At 42.4% G+C, this 16,622-nt stretch overlaps 1 protein-coding gene across 3 annotated transcripts in view; it reads left to right on the forward strand.

The window, feature by feature from the left end:
• The window catches only part of CREB3L2 (cAMP responsive element binding protein 3 like 2), an 81,464-nt gene that overhangs the window by 63,395 nt on the left and 1,447 nt on the right, over positions 1–16,622 (forward strand). For 2 of the 3 annotated variants that reach the window (XM_082479697.1, XM_082479699.1), the window contains exons 4-10: positions 1,395–1,482; positions 3,297–3,478; positions 4,113–4,259; positions 5,878–5,936; positions 7,294–7,362; positions 14,932–15,031; positions 15,990–16,116. In XM_082479697.1, coding sequence (XP_082335823.1) covers positions 1,395–1,482; positions 3,297–3,478; positions 4,113–4,259; positions 5,878–5,936; positions 7,294–7,362; positions 14,932–15,031; positions 15,990–16,116 — 772 coding nt within the window. The remainder of the gene's footprint in view (positions 1–1,394; positions 1,483–3,296; positions 3,479–4,112; positions 4,260–5,877; positions 5,937–7,293; positions 7,363–14,931; positions 15,032–15,989; positions 16,117–16,622) is intronic. The other variant, XM_082479698.1, reaches the window with a different exon arrangement.

Consider the following 16,622-nt stretch of genomic DNA (forward strand, 5'->3'; position numbering starts at 1 on the left):
TCTTCTATGCTAGTCCCAAAGCCTGGGACTCATGCATTTTAAAAGCTTTTTAAACAGTTTCTAATGAACCGGTCCCACCTGAACTGACTAACCCATTTGCCCTATCGAGCCTATGAGAAGCTGAGTGTCTTCCATAATAATTTGCTTTAGTGCTGCTGTGCCTTCCCCTAATCAGACCAAGGCTCCTTGTGTGAAACAACTGGAGAGTTTCCCTGTCTGCCTGCTAAGTCACTTTTGTGAGATCTATGAAGCTTTGACATTGTGAGCTGCTGCTGCTTCCACACCAACCTGCCTCGTAAGGAGCATTTGTGATGATGCCTTTCTGACCACAGCTCGAGCAGCCAGTGGGCATTCACAAGGGCTTAGTTTGGCTGTGGTTGAGTTAAGGAGAATGAACTGCAGCAGCTGATGGCTCACCAGAGCCCCATGTCAGTGGAGGAAGAAGCATGACTGTTTTCAGTCCCCAGGCTGCGATGTCAGTCCAGGCCGGGTGGAGTTAGTATATGCTGAAAATAAATGTTTCCACTTAGATGTGGATGAGAAATAATGTGCGACAGAAATGATTTTATGAGAAACTGAAAAAATTAAACACAAGTTTCCCATAATCCTCTTCTAGTCTGAATGTGCTGTCCCCAGTACGTAGCCCTGCTGTAGCTCGGGATGCCGTGACGTGCAAAGAGTATATCGGAACTAGCTGGTGACTCATTACCATTGCATGTATTAGTGCAACACAGGTTATTGAGAGAGATTTCGGCTGTAGTGAGCATGCTGATGTGCCAGACTGACTTCCTCAAGCCTGGGACTGTAGCATTCAGGCAGACTCTGTGCAACAGCTTGGCAGCCTGGTCCCCCAGCCCTGTCAACAGGGAAAGCCAGATGTCCTCCAAACTTTGGTCAGCTGTGACTGTCTCTTTTCCTGCTCCTCCACACCGTGAAATGAACTTGGGTCTGATAATCCGGTGCTCAGTGACTGGCACCTTGCTCTTGCTCCCAGATGATGACGGTCTTGAACAGGCTCTCCCCCACTGCCGGGAGTGTTTCTGTCTGCTCAAACAGACTGTGCAGTCCGGCACAAATCCTAGCGGCAGCTCTGTTGCTAAGAGAAGTAATTTGAGTGGGTTGCATGCTAGCTTTCAGTCTGAAATGTCATCTCTGAGGCGTAATCTTTTATTTAGCTAAATATAGTAGTAAGAAAAGCCACAGTGGGAGTAGTCAGGGCAGTATTCTCTATAGCCTGGTTTAGCAAACTGTGTGAAGCGGTGAAAGCTTTGCCTGTAGCAGAGCAGGAGGGAAGGAAGCTTCTCCATTTATGGAGAAGTCATCCTTGTAGCCTTCTATTAGGATTTTTAAGATGTGTGCTTTGGGTTTTCATGCTGTTAATTTCTCTTTTCTAGATGAAACCACTGAGCCAGAAAGTTCTTCCAGAGATTAAACTGGAGCCCCATGAAGTTGATCAGTTCCTGAACCTCTCTTCTAAGGAAGGTCTGTTAATTACCAACCCAAAATGCAGGGGGAGATGACCAGAATGCACAATGAATGTACTTTACCCTGATTAAATATTTGGCTTCCTCATTCACCATGTTAATCTTTAGGCTGAAGCTGTTGCCTTCTAGGGATTCAACTCAGGCTGCTGGAGAGCCAGCCTCTCTCTGACCCGTTTATGTTTTTTTCTTTTTTTTTTTTTTTCCCTTGCTCATCACAAAGAAAATGATCCCTTTTTTGTCTGTAGTGTATTAAGAATTGTACAGTTGCTGGAGAGAGCTTGAGTCCTTAAAGTACAACATTATTTAGGCTAGAAATCAATTTGAGGGGACTTAACTAAGGCATAGAATGCATGAAGAGCATAAGTGGAAACTACTGTTTTAATGTCTGATACAAAAGGAAGGATGTGAGTTTATATGCATTTAAAAGTTTGGTGCATCTGTCTGTAGCATACTAGTTTTAGGAGAGATTTAAGAGCCACCAGGATCCCTTTGCGCTAATCTGTAAATGAGAAAGGAGGAGCAACGATCCCTACCCTGAAGTTAAACACAGTTTTGTCGCACATATGTTAACCCAAGAAAAGTTTGTAAGAGTCAAATATTTGGGCTAAAATTTGAGCAGATAACTAGGTCTCAGTTATCTGATACTTGATATTCTGTGAGTGAATTTGTTTGTGTAGGTAATTGGAACTGCTCTAGGGAGAGAAGCAAGTGATGTAGCAGGTGGAAAAAGGGAGGCTATTATCTCAACCCAAGGCGTAGATTTGATTGCTCAATTTGTGGGATTAAAGGCCTTGCTGTTTTTCAAGTGTGTATCTTCTTCTGGCAACTACTAAAGTTAAGGTGCTAGACACAAAGAGCTCATGTGTAATAGCTTTTTTTTGTTACTATTTTTGTTCCTTCCTCCCCCACCACCCATTTGATCTTTTCAACTCAAATTTGCTAAGTGTAACAGAAGTGGAAGGTGGCAAATTCAGCCCTGTATCTTCCTACTCCCAATTTTCATTGCTGTAAATTTATCTCAGAGAAATAATGACTTAGTTGTGGCTGTTTTGGACATCTGCTAAATTGTCCATGTAATATGAGTAGGTGAGACATTGCCCTGTTTCTCTTGGTCCAGGCCCATTTGGTCATAAGCAGCACTTAGCTTGCCAATTCTAGCACCGGTTCTTTTGGCTGCAAGTGCAGTAGAAGTTAGCTTATGGCTCTGGATAGCACAGGGTGAGAGAGGTTCCTGTGGTAGTTACCTATGCTGCTCATGCTCCATCAGTACATTAAAGCCTTCACTGTCACTAGGTTGTCACTTCCTCCCAGTTGTGCCAAACCAGGTCCTTAGGAGTCAGATTATTTCTGTCCTCTCTATTCATATAATACCTTGGACGTGATCTCTTCTCTTGAAAAATACTGGCGATTTGTTTAATCCACAGCAAAGTTAGGAAAGACTATTGTTTTTGGAGAGAAAGCACACTGGCTCAGATCCCCTCTGTTAATGTGGTTTCCCAGGGACAGGGGACTTGTACTGGAGGGTTATACTTAAACCTCAAAGCATTTGGAGAAGAAGCTGAAGTGTAGGTAGGAATGACTGGAGCATATGCACAGAGCCCTGTTTTGTCTGTTGAGCCTAAAGATAGCTGCTGTGTTTCATTCCTCCTTTGAAGACCCACATGCTCTGAAAATCTTCCAAGTTGCCATTTTCCCTGATCCATTTCTTAGCAGGCAGTTCTAGTCTTGGAAACTGGGTGGTGGTGGTGGCTTTAGTGGAAATTTAAATTAGCACCTCAAAACCTTGTGTTATCTCTCTTTCTTGCCATTTAGCAGTGGATCCCCTGCATTTGCCTCCAACCCCTCCCAGCAGCCATGGCAGTGACTCTGAAGGAGGGCTGAGCCCGGCTAGATCGCTCCCTCCTTCAAGCCCAATCCAGCTACAAGCCACGGCTAAAGTGACATCACGTGCAGCTTCAGCGCTCTCCAATTCCCCTCTCCTGACTGCCCCACATGTAAGTTGGGCTAGCTTTTTCCATCATGTATCTATCTGTTTCTTTTTTTTTTTTAATTACTGTTTTTGCAATGGATTTGATCATCTCTGGTCAAAACTGCAGATCCAGTAATTCTTGCACACTGGTCTGTTCTGTTCCCACAGAGAACAGCATGTGCCTCACCTCTAAGTTGAGACAGGGTTCAACAGTGTTATTAGGTTTCTCCCACCATGGATTGTGCTTTACATTTAGGGCCTAGCCCTGCTAGGTTAACCTGTCCCTGGTAGATCTGCATCTGTCCTTTTGTCTTGTCGAAAGCAAGTGGTGGTCTTTAGGGAGCGATTTTCAGTGGTGCTTCTCATTTGTCTCTTTCCCTGTTTGAGCCAAGGGACATTTTACTGTTGGCCTCCGTGTGTGCAGAGCGGGGCCGAGAACAACTGTTTTGAGGGAATCCCATCCTAAAGGTTCAGTCTCTGAATGGAAGCTATCTAAAAGGTCTTCCCCTTCCATGCATTCCCAATTGCAAGAGGCTGCTGTGTTAGTAGGCAGAGTCCTCTCTGAAGTGAGGGAGCTGCTGCCTGTCTTCCCTAACACCCTTTTCTCCAGGGCTGTGTGCACTTACTGCTGTGTTATTTCATTTCTATGACACTTGCAGAAATTACAGGGGACTGGCCCACTCATCCTGACAGAGGAGGAGAAGAGGACGCTGATAGCAGAGGGGTATCCAATCCCTACCAAACTGCCCCTGACAAAAGCAGAGGAGAAAGTGCTGAAGAAAATCCGCAGGAAAATAAAGAACAAGGTAAATGTTAGTTAGTTTTGCTGGGTAATTCCTATTCATCCTTCATTTAAAAAAATGCTGCAACAAGTGTGCAGTAATGGCCTGTGGTACAGTTGAATGCTGTAAGATGTCTTTTAATAAAGTGTTTTTTCTTTCTTCCTGACCACATCCATCAAATTGTCTGTCACTGTGACAGTGTGCCTCTGTCTAGTTATTTACCTGAACATGTGAACAGTAGAGTATTTAGCAAGCAGGGTATCAAGTTGCTGTTGCTTGGCTCCATTTTAAAAACAGTACAATCCTACCCTTATGGTAGGCAAAGACCTCTGTATTCTTTCCATGGTGATGAAGGTGTTCTTTTCCACTGTTTCATGTTTTAAAATCCATGTATTTCAGTGCCCTAGTCTTTTGATCACTGAATTCCATGACCTTTAAATGAATGATTGATACCAAGGCTGTGAAATGCCCTACAAGTCTTTTCTTTTGTCCAACATGGGGATGAGCCTAGTGATAGGGAGGAAAGCATTTTTTTCAGACCTGGCCATCTCGCTTGTTCTAGAGGATATTAGTACATCTTTGAAGGTTAATGCATTTTGTTATTGGTTTTGCAGATAGAAGGGTAAATTTGCCCACACCAAATTGGAATTTGGTCTTGTAATATATTTTATCAAAATTTTTGGAGATGACCTTGTGCATTTTATGTACTGCTTTCATATAATCAGGGTCATTTATACTGGAGAGGATCTCTGGAGGTCCTTTGGTCCAACTCCTTGCTTTGAAAGCAGGGTCAGCTTAGAGCAAGTTGCTCAGGGGCTTGTCCAGTCACATTTTACTGTCTCAAAGGGTGACGAGTCCCGAACTTGCATTTGATGCCTCTTGCCATTTTGCTGTACGCTTCTGAGAACACTCTGACATCATCTTTGCTACATAAGATAGTTGAAGACAGCAATAGGATTCCCTCCTTAGTCTTCTCTTTTTAAATCTGAACAAACTCAGCTTTCTCTGCCTTTCCTCATATGTCATGTGCTCCAGCATGCTTCTTATAGCAGTGGTCCTCCTTTGGGCTTGCTTCTGTACATCCAAAGTATCTATTTCAGAGCCACAAACTGTACACTGTACTCAGCTGTGGTCTTGCAGGCACTGAATAGGGAGGAAGAACCACTTCTCTCAACCTGCTAGCTACAATCTTGTTAATGGAGACCCAGATCTGGTTGGCCACCTTTGCTACGGGGGTGTGTTGCTGACTTATTTTTTACTTGTTGTTCATCAGGACATGCAAATCTTTTTCTACAAAGCTGCTTCCTAGCACATGCACGGGCTTTTCCTCTCCCAGATGCATTGTCCTGTGATCACCTTTTAGTATTTGTCCTAGGATATTCTCTCCAGATGAATCTGATTTACTTTTTAAGGTTGGTTCTGTAAGAGCAGGGAATGTTCTTTTTCATACTACTGAGAGGAGCAGTCTTGCTTCAGGATGTGGAAACAGACCAAGTCAGTGCTTTGCTTACCAGGAATAGAAATGAGAACAGCACGGAGGCTTGAATCGAATAACGTCAGGGCTTTTTACCAGTTTATTAATTTGTCTCTGATGCTTTTTTTTCTATGCAAATATTTGGTGTTTTTCTTCCTTTCTCCTTAGATCTCTGCCCAGGAAAGTAGAAGAAAAAAGAAAGAATACATGGACAGTCTGGAAAAAAAGTAAGCCAGCCTTCTTCCTCTTTCAAGCGGGCCAATAGCACTAGTTGCTGGACTGGGAAGGGATCCAGCTGTTGATGCTGGGACTGTTTGGTGTACAGAGTGCCAGCTGCCATCTCGTGGCTGTGACTGAGAAAAGGCCCTTCTTCTGGCTTCTGCTTGTATGGGTGCTGGGGTGCCGCATTCGTAACTGTGTCTACCTCCAGCGTGTTGCTAACATGCCGACAAAGACTTTAAGCCCTAAATAAGGCAAGACCCATCTGCTGTCAACCTCCCCCTCATGCAGCTCTGTTGGCCTAGAGGATAGGCAGTGTCCAGGGAAAGGCAGATTCAAAGTGAATATATTCTGTCTTCTGGTGCAGATGGATACAGACATAGGAAGTGGGTGAGTCAAGACTGCCTGGGAAAATAAGCAGGACTCAGGAAAACAGCATGTGACCCATCGACTTCCTTTAGTGAGAAGGAGCCAAACCCCTAGTTAGTGATTTATATCCCAAGTTAATCGTTCTTCCAACGGACAAGGATTCTACTATTTCTTTTATGCACTTCACTAGATGGATCTGTTAAACCCCTTGTACCATCTTTGGTGATATCCTTGATGTAATTTCGTTTTTTTCTTCTTATCTCTTATGGATGAGTCTTGCTTTCTCAGAGGTACTCTTGTGAAATTCTACCATACTCATACAGATATCAAAAGTGTTTCCCTTTTTCCTTCTTGAAGCTATTCTGGCTGGTCATGTTTGTCTTTTTAGGAGTCCCATATTTTTACTTGCACCTCTTATGCAGCATGTCATATGATAACCAACTTCAGTTTAGAACGTTTCCAGGGGCAGTGTGGAAATGAGCACTCTCTTGTAAATTAATCCTCCTGGCTTATTAACCTCCCTAAACTTGAAATTCAAGGATCTGATTTCAGAAGCATGGCATTTGCAAAATTGCTTGATGTCTCATCCTAGCCATGAAATGCACACATTGAACACCTTTGCACAAAATACTTGCTAACAACATAAATATAGCATGTTCTGTGACTTTTAAAGTATCTGTCCCATGGCCTGATGCACACACAAAGTCTGAGCAGGGTCTTTGCTGTTGCTATTTCAATGGGCAAAAAGTAGTTACAGCCCATCCTGAATGAGCTGCACCTGCTGGGCTGTAGTTGAGGACTGTAAGCAGGTGCTCCACAGCTAGTAGTATCTTTTGCAACATCTTTTACACCATGAAGTATGATTAAAGATTTTACTGAAGTTCGTTGGTGAACTTTTCATTAAGTGTAGGCAAGATTATAGAGGTTTCTGTGAAAGCAAGCTTAATAAATGACTGATCTTTTACCTTCTTCTTTCTTTCCTCGTACTGTCTCCAGAGTTGAGACTTGTTCAAATGAAAATAGTGAGCTGCGCAAGAAGGTTGAAGTCCTGGAGAATACTAACAGGTAAGGTACGGAGGGAATAAAACAAAATTGTAGCATGATATTACGGTGAAAAGTGAAAAATCTGGAAGTTAAGAGATCAATTGAAATGTGAAGAGTAGCTGTATCTGATCTGGTTAATGTCAAAGAAAGATGAGAAAGGCCAGTTATTGTGACTGCAGTGTGATTTAAAGCATAGAGGCTTTGATGTCAGGTATTAAATTGTCTCCCTAGCATGTGGTATGCTTGAGAAACCTTTTAGCACTGTTCTTTGAGTTCTTCCACTGCCCAAGAAAACATGGTTAGTGACACATAAAAACCAAAAAACTACAACCCAACTCTCCAAATTGTCTTTATTTAGCGAAAGACTGTTTTGAAACGAGATCTTGACCTGGAGTATGACGCTTCTAGAAATTACAGTGCTCAAGAGTCATTATTAGTTCTCCTTGGACTACTAGATGTCATTGCAATTATTGTGCACCTTTCCAACCATTTCACACCCCAGAATTTCATTCATTTGGAGGGGGAAAATCTGCTTCTTGTTTCTTCATTTCTGAAGAAATGGGCGACTCAATAGTGGCTTTTTCAAAGGACACACGGCAGAAAATGTTCAATAGCTAAGCTTTAATTGGATGCTAGCTGAGAGTGGAGTGTCAGTCATGGCTTATGGTCGGTGTTTTCTCTAACAATGGCAAATTCTAATGAGTAGATACTAAATAAACCCACTGTTAACACCTCCTAGTTAGAGGCATTTGTAGTGGTGGTTGAATATTGCTACTGAACATGATGGTGGCACTGAAGTTTGGGAGGAGGCTGAGTTCTGAAGACAAGACCCACGATCATGGAAAATGGCCCTAGAGCTTGTCTGGCAGCCAATGTATTGCTAATTGAGTGGCATGTGTTGTTTCTAATCTCCGGATCCAATCTCTGATTTCATGGAGCCAGACCCTGTAGCACTGTAATTTGCTGAAGAGTCTCCCACTCACTGCTCATGCATAAAGACATCTGCTGCTTGTTTGAAGAGAGCCAAGCCATTTCTGTGCCTCCTGTATCTTCCTCCAGGGTTTTACATAAAAGAACCAAGAATTGTTCTATATGTGTGGAGTAGGCTTTTCTCTTCAGGATCTGTCCCAGGAGGTGCTGAAGCCAGCTGCTCTAAAAAAAAAAAATGGTGCAGCTGTGGATGAACCACTCAGGAACAACATGTTGTCAAGCCTAAAATTGTTCTCCCCTGTTTGGCTAAATTTGGCCAGCTGTTTTCATCTTGGAGTTGTTGCAGATGCGGTCATGAGAACAGCTTTGTTGGTATTGTCCATCCTTTGAGACAGGATCTTTAGCATCTTCTTTATTATTTGATGATCTTAATTCTCTCATGCTAAGCACTCTAAAAATATTTAGTGAAGTGATATTATCTCCAAATCCTTCATACTCTGGGCATGTGGGATGAGTAGAATTGTTTTCTTCCCTCTGCAGTAGCATTGATTTTGATTTGTAATGTTCTGCAGAGAAGCAGATGTTCCTGACCCTCTGCAAAGAAATTCTTGTAATTCATGGCAATGCTGTTTTGGCAATTTAGATACAAACTGTACCTAAAATCTGTTAAGGCTTCAAATTGAGGTACTGAGAAATTTGTAAAATTGCCTGCTTTCATCAAGCCTGCATTATGTAACATGCCACATAATGCTTTTTTTCACCTTAACCCCAAAGAGCCACTTTTCTTATTTAGTGCATAATTGTGCAACGATCTCATTCAAAGCATGGTTCTAGGCCCTTGTTTAATTTACATTATCCACTTCCTATGGTGAATTCAGAATGTCTGGTTTCCTTATTGGTATTTGTACAGAGCCTTGATGTGGCATCCAGAAACTGTTCAAATGTTTCAGAACTTGTCTTCACAGCATCCTATAGCTGGTACTTCCAGCTATGTCTATAGCTACTTCTCCTATGTACAGTCAGGAATCAAAGTTCAAAGCAGTGATGGTCAAAGTTATGCAGTGTTAGTTTATTTTTGGATGCGCAAATTTAAATGTTTAGGATTTTATTTCTCAAAATACCTAGCACACAGTCATACACACATGTATCTTACTTACTATGCCCAAAGAAGAGCCCCAATTGACTTTAGTTGCAACTTTGAGTGTTTAATGCAGTAAAAAATTAAGACATTGTTGAAGGTATTATCTAAAAGTAGATCTACAAACATTAGAGCTGTTCTTTTGTTGTGAAAAATTGTAGGGTGGAAGAAAGGTAACAGGAAAATAAGAGCTGTGATTCCATGTAAAAATGCTCATGCATTCAGAATGAATGAAGACAAAGTTGGTTTTTTACCTTGTCGCAAAATTGGGCTATAGCTGCTTACTGAAAAAATCCATGCACATGTATGTGCTGTCAGTCTGTATCATGTTTTTATAGTCTGGCTTGAGTTGAGAGGAACTGAAGGGCAATTTCCAAACCATACAACTATTGAACAGCAGAGTTTCCTTTCAGTATGTGCAATCAGTTTTCTAGAGCACGTTATTCTATATATAGAACACATTTTGCACAGATACATACCTAAGGCTTCAGGGAAACCCTGCTTGTATTTCAAAATCTGGCTCCAAACCATGGAAACACTAGAATTTCTTCTGGTAAAAAATGTTCATACGTTATTCTCAGTAACGCGAAAAAAATTAGAAGAGTCTTCCCTGAGAGCCTGCCTTAGCCTGAAATTCTGGATCTGAAAATATTTAATGTAAAAGGTGCAATTGTGGTCAAAACCTTTGCATCCAGAAGCATCTCCTTTGACATTTATGCATCTTAAAAGGCAAGTCAGGAGGCTGGGGATCAAGACGCAGGGGAGTTTTTAATTCTCATTACTCTGAGTGGGTGACTGCAGCATTTTTGGCACCTTTAGTATTAGAACACTAGCATATGTTTCCTCTCCTAATTTATGTGACTCAGTCCCTTAAAAGAAACCCATCCAAGTTCCTTTCTAGGCAGTTTTCTTAAAACTAAGGAAGCGCATTATTGCATGCATATCTGTTATGTCTTGTAGCCACAAGTGAGCCAGGCTCTCATTGGTTTCAGTAGCATCTGAACATGTGGGGTACTGCTGTCTTAAAACGCAACGGGTGTGAGGAGAAGCTGGCACTGAGAGTTGAACTGACTTGCCCCGGTCACCAAGAAGGTTTGATCCACTCAGGTTTTGGCACTGGGACCAAAGGCAGAAAATGCCAATGATCTAGGGGGTTGAATATCGTCTCTGACACCAGCATTGTCTGGCTAGGAGCCATGGCTATTTGGGCTTAAAGACTGTATTGAAACATCTGGTACTGTGTATGTCATATGAGAAGCAGTTTTGCTTTTCACTTCTGTTGAGTCTGTTTTTGTCATAGAATCGTTTTGGTTGGAAGAGACCTTTGAGATTGTCAAGTCCAACCATTAACATAGCACTGCCAAGTTACCACTAAACCATGTCCCTCAGCACTACATCTACATGTCTTTGAAATACCTCCAGGGATGGTGACTCAACCATTTCCCTGGGCAGCCTCTTCCAATGCTTGACAACCCCTTCAGTGAAGAAATGTTTCCTAATATCCAATCTAAACTTCCCCTGGTGGAACTCGAGGCCATTTCCTCTTGTCCTGTCACTTGTTACTTGGGAGAAGAGACCAACCCCCACCTCTCTACAACCTCCTTTCAGGTAGCTGTAGAGAGCCATAAGGTCTCCCCTCAGCCTCTTTTTCTCCAGGCTAAACAACCCCAGTTCCCTCAGCCACTCCTCATAAGACTTGTTCGCTACAAATATATTGATGATCACTTCTCCTGGAGAAATGATAGACATAGCATCCAATTGGTATATTGTTGAGAGCGTCACAGACGGACAATGCATCCAAGTAGCTGCTCGAGTTGCTGCCATGGAGTAATGACTAGCAAGTTGTGTAGGTGTCCATGCTGACAGACACCTTGAAGTCAGTAGCTTTATACAGTTGGGATGTTCTTCTATTTCTCATGCTCCTGGCTCAAGCTATTGAGCAGTCATCTAAAGGTTAAGGTGCATATCAGTCTGACCCACCAAGGGTTTATCAGCACCAAAGCTGCCAGACTTCACTGATATGCATGGCTGTTCCTTTATTTGAGGCTGGTAAAGCCATTTTACCAAGTCATTTTCAAGGCGTGAAGGATCTGGATTTAAGTTGCAGTGAGGTATCTTGCACTTCACTTCAGACGACCCTTATAATAGTCCACAAAGCGTGGCAGCCCTGGCCTGACTCCTTGTTTTCAAAGCAGCAGAACAGTGTGTTTATGCTGAAACACCTTTGATGAAAAATTTCTGGATTTTTTATTTGTAATTCAAATGAGGACAAATTGTAGATTTTTTTCTGCTTTGACGTATTCTTGTCTTTCAGTGAAAACTTTACTTTGGAATTTATTGTCTTTCCCTCTAATAGGACAGACAGAGAAGGAATCTGTGTGTAGACTTGGAAGACAGTAATTTTTCTCTCTCCTTATCAAAATTAGGTTTTGTTCCTCACAAAGTAGATAAATTCTTTGGAAAATCTTGATCAAAATAAACAGTATTTGGTGTCCCCTAGAAACCATCTTTTTTGTTTAAATCAATGTTGGATTTTAAACGTAAGCACTGAATTGAGTGTCTCCCAGGTGGCTCGATCCTGGAGTGACAAATTTCCTCTTCTTAATCAAAGTGTCACTGGAAGCAGAGGGGAAGCCTTGACTTGTTCCTTACTTTGGTAGTGAAAGGGACTCCTCTGAAGATGAATACGTGAATGTGCACACGAAAACAAGACATCACAGGCACAGTGAATTTGCTGGCAGTGTGTGGAAGGGAGAGCAGGAGTCTTCAGTCACTTTACAGCTTTCCTATGAGGTGCTTCCACTGGCAGGAAAAAGCGTGAAAGCACGTTCACACCTCCTACGGAGGTGACCCTCTAATTGAATATCACTGGGAAATGTGTCAGACACAGTGAAAATAATCCCTGTGGGTGCAAACCCCCTTATGCACACTGCCTTGGGATTGCATTTTCTCCTGTTAGGACTCGGCCACAGGCAGTGTGTTTCACTAAAAGCATTCGTGGCCTTCCTGCTGCTATCTAGAGGGATCATCTTCGTTTAACCTAAGTTCCTCTCTCCAGCAGAGAGCTGCTCCTTTTCCTTCTCTTAGTCCAGATCATCCTTGCAGCCGTTCGGTAACAACGAAAGCAGCTTTTGCGGGGGAAAGGAGATCTTTTGGCCCTGGAATCCAGTCTTCCCGCAATCCAGATTCAAACAGAGAACAAAAGCACCAAGGAGTGCCCCATTTTGGCAGTGGCAGGGTAAACTGGTATCATCTCTGAACTAACAAACTTGTTTCTTGCTCGTGCCTTGGCTCTTGCTCTTAGTTTGAAAATGCGCCTGTAGCCTGTCAGCTCCCAACACTGAGTCCTTGTCCGCTGAGAAGACCACTGTAGCTCTGCTCAAACAGATAAATGACCTGGGGGAGAAAGACATTTTATGTGAAGGTAGTTGGTAAATAAGGTGGGTGATGAATCTTCTTCTGTGTATAGGAGACCTCAGAATACCTGCCTAATTATACTTTCCAAAAAGAGAGTGTTTTGGAATCAGCTCTCTGGGCCCACTCTGCCCGGCAGGTTTTTTAAATTGGACGCAAAAAGGCAGAGATAAGCAAAATGAGGAGAATTGCCTCTTCTCTGTTGATTTCCTCACCAGCCATTAGCTGTTTTCTCACTGACGCCTCCACAAAAAGTGGCAGGAGCGATCAGCATTTCAAGGCTGCTGCTGCCGCCGCCAGCCCCCGAGCTGGGGAGGAAGAGAGCTCCTTCCTCCTCCCTCTGCGGAGCTGTTCTCTGTCGAGCTCAGTGACTCAGGCCTGAAACGGGGGGGAAATTTAGTCTCCTATAATAGCACAGAAAGTGCAAGGTTAAAAAGGGATTGCTGTATAGCATAGCTAGTGGCATATGGCGGGAATACTGTATGCAGCACGTTCTGTGCCGGAAAAATATATATACCAAATCTTTGTGAACACTATGCCATGTAGTGGATGGGAGGAGGAGTTGGGGAGAGATGCAGAAGGGAGCAGGGAAAATTAGGATGGTCTCATTTGCGTGGTGGACAGAGTTTTCATCTCTTAATTTGCCTGTGGTCTCTCTAATAGTGAATAAAGGACTGAATTAGACGAATCACTTTCTTCTTTTTTAAATATTGAGTTGCAGAATAAACCATGCTCTCAAGAGCATGCAAGACTTCCTTTCTTAATAAGTTGAGAAGGATCTGCTGGCCCAGATAAATCTTTGCTGTGAGCATGCCTTGTGCTCATTTCAGAATGCATTCCTGAAGTCCTTGAATTCATTAAACCCTAATTAGCAATGAGCATTGATGATTAAAAAAATCTATAATAATAGGCAGACAAGTGTATATTGAGCTGTGGAGGCACCTCTGGGTCTGTCCTACAATTAGCTTTTAGCCAGTTTGATCTTAAAATAATCCTTCTATTTTCTCTGACACCCTAACCTTGCCTCTTGCCTTAGCATTTGACGTCACAGCCTCCAAAGCTGTTGCCTGGAGTTTTGTGGGGGTTACCCTCTGAAATAGGTTGTGAGACTTACAGGAGAAATGAAGAGTAAAATTGGAAACAAACAGCAAAGTTAACATCCTGATGCAAAATTATACTATATTTGACTGCATCGAGGACAAGCGTTTGGATTACTTCTTGTCTGTTAAAAAGCTTTCATGAATAAATGAAAACTGCTGTGAAAAGCTTATATCAATCATTCTTTGAGATAATTTCCCGTGTAAGTTCCTAGTGTCCTAACTGTAGTAATTGATGATGATACAGAAAAAAAAAAAAAAAACCAAAACAAAACAGCCAGAAAGACAGAACGCTTTCCTGGTCTGGGACTGACTCCAACCAGAACAGAATTGCCATCATGGTTGGGACCTCTGAAAGACACAGTTAGAGTAGCCACTTCAGGCATCTGTGATTTTTGTCAACTGCTGGAGGATTCAGCAAATAGGAATAAAGTGCTTTGTTTAATAAATTAATTTATGAGAAATGAAGCCTGTGCCTATGTCTAGCTTTAAGACCTTCTCTTTGAAAATGGTCCAGCATGTGGTTCAAAACACCGTACAGCAGGTTTTCAGAAAAAGGAGGTAGCTGTATACCTCTGCCACCAATTAGAGCAGTTATAAACTTGCTTCTGCACCTTTTCGCATAATGGTGAAACTCCCGCTGAATTCATGACACGGAACCAGGTTGTATATGCATCTAGTCGCTTGCACCTAGAGCAGTTTCAATTGCTTGTATGCTTACCAGAATTGTTTCATGTAGAAATGCCGAAAATACAGTTTTTATTTATAAGAGCCTTCTGAAAGTGCTGAAAAACATCGGTTGAGGGAAAGCCAAAAGACCTTTTTGAAAGGTCCAGGTGTAAAAATCTTGCAAAACTAAAACCATTCCTTGCTGCTAACTTCAAGGGGAGGGCTTTAATGTTCTGTACCTTATCATAAATGTTATATTATTGCCAGGTGTGGAATTGGAAGCAAAAAGCTGTTTGACCAGCAAGTACATCAGTGCATTTGATGTTTGTCTTTGCTTTCCAGAACACTTCTGCAGCAGTTGCAGAGACTCCAAGCCATGGTTGCTGGGAAAGTGTCCCGTTCGTGTAAGGCAGCTAGCACACAGACAGGGACCTGTCTTATGGTGAGTGTCCCTAAAGCTGGGAATTGTAGGGGAATGAGAATCTCTTTCTACCATTCAAAGGCACATCCCTTGCTCTGCGAAACCCCTCACTTGCAAATTCTCAGCTTGGGAAACTTCTCTTCAGAATTTGACAATTAATTTTGAGGTAGGTGAGACTCCTGGCTGATGAAGATTAATGGTTGTGGGAAGGCATTAAATTATGGAGGAGCCTGGGCCTGTGCTTTTTATTGGATGCTGCAGTGATGAAAGAAGGAGCACTGCCCCTCTGAGTGACCCGTTTTATTATTTCCTACAATATTGTATTTGAGAAATGGTGTCTAGAGTGGTAAAATGAAAACAAGGGTGACCTTTGATGCTCAGTTCTTTTGATACCAGTAAAAATAAACTTGCTCATCCAAATAAAAATATGACTAAGGCTGTAAATCTACCTCTGGCCTATTTCGGTCATAGTAGTCGGGATAAGAAAAGAATTAGAGTGAAACTTTTCCATTTTCCCTCCTTAGACTCAGCCAGCAAGTTCCCTTTACACTAGTGCTATAAATTGATGGAAATTATTTTCAAGGCCTAAGTTTTTCTCCCATTCTGCCAGCCTCTCTGTCACTTCGAAGCAAGACTGGGGCCAGCAGCAGAAGTAACCTTGGAAATTCCCAGCAGCATCTGTAAAACACACATGGTGGTGGTGTCTGCTTTTCAACTTTGGGAGTAAATAAGGCTACCAGCCAAAAATGGTGGCAGACATTGAAAACAAAATCCAGCACTGAAATCTGCATTTTAAAACACTGAATTATTATTGTATATGCGCCTTTGCTATGAGACGCTGTATGTAGTGACGAAAATAGCCTCAGATTATTTGTTTTGAAACAGTATCAAATCTGCTTTGTGTTGATTCTTAGTTTTGATGTGCGTGTGTGGACCAAGAGCTAGTGCACTTACCTCTTCTGCATCCTTCCTTTGCCAGATGGTGGTGCTGTGCTTTGCAGTAGTTTTCGGCAGCTTCTCTCAGAGCTATGGGCCATATCCTTCTGCTACAAAGATGGTGTTGCCCAGGCAGCATTCCTCGCCAGAGTCCTACACAGACTCCATTGGTAAGTGACAACTATCCCAGTCTTGCTCCCTGCTTGGTTGTGCTTCGGCAGTTGTTTTCCACCCCTATCCCTAACCCCCTCCTCAAGCACCTCTTGCTTCTCTGCTTCTTAGCGGGCCATTCCTTGATAGACCTGTGTCTTTCAAAGGATAGCTTGGGAAGCTGTTCTGATGGCAGAAGACTTCATAGACATGGGCAAAGCCTTTCCCCGCTAGCCTGCTTGGTGTTTCTGTTTAAAGCAGTTTTGTTTCAGTTTGTGGAACTGAAGCTAGTGGCCTGTAAAAGGTAGCAGGATTTCTACTCGGTAGCAAACATTCATACTGTTAAAACATGCAACTGATATCAGCTGGTGTGTTCTTTGCAAGCAGCAACAGAGTTCAAGGACTGAGTGCAAAACTGTTAGCACTATAAAACCGTAATGAAGCAGTTACTTTCAACGTATATTATTAAAGCGTTTGTTTCATTTTGTTCTTGTTTTGTGAATAATTCAGAGCTTTTTGATCCCTA

The sequence above is a fragment of the Vanellus vanellus genome (genome assembly GCF_965231255.1).
Source record: "Vanellus vanellus genome assembly, chromosome: 1".
In the NCBI taxonomy this organism is placed as follows: Eukaryota; Metazoa; Chordata; class Aves; order Charadriiformes; family Charadriidae; genus Vanellus; species Vanellus vanellus.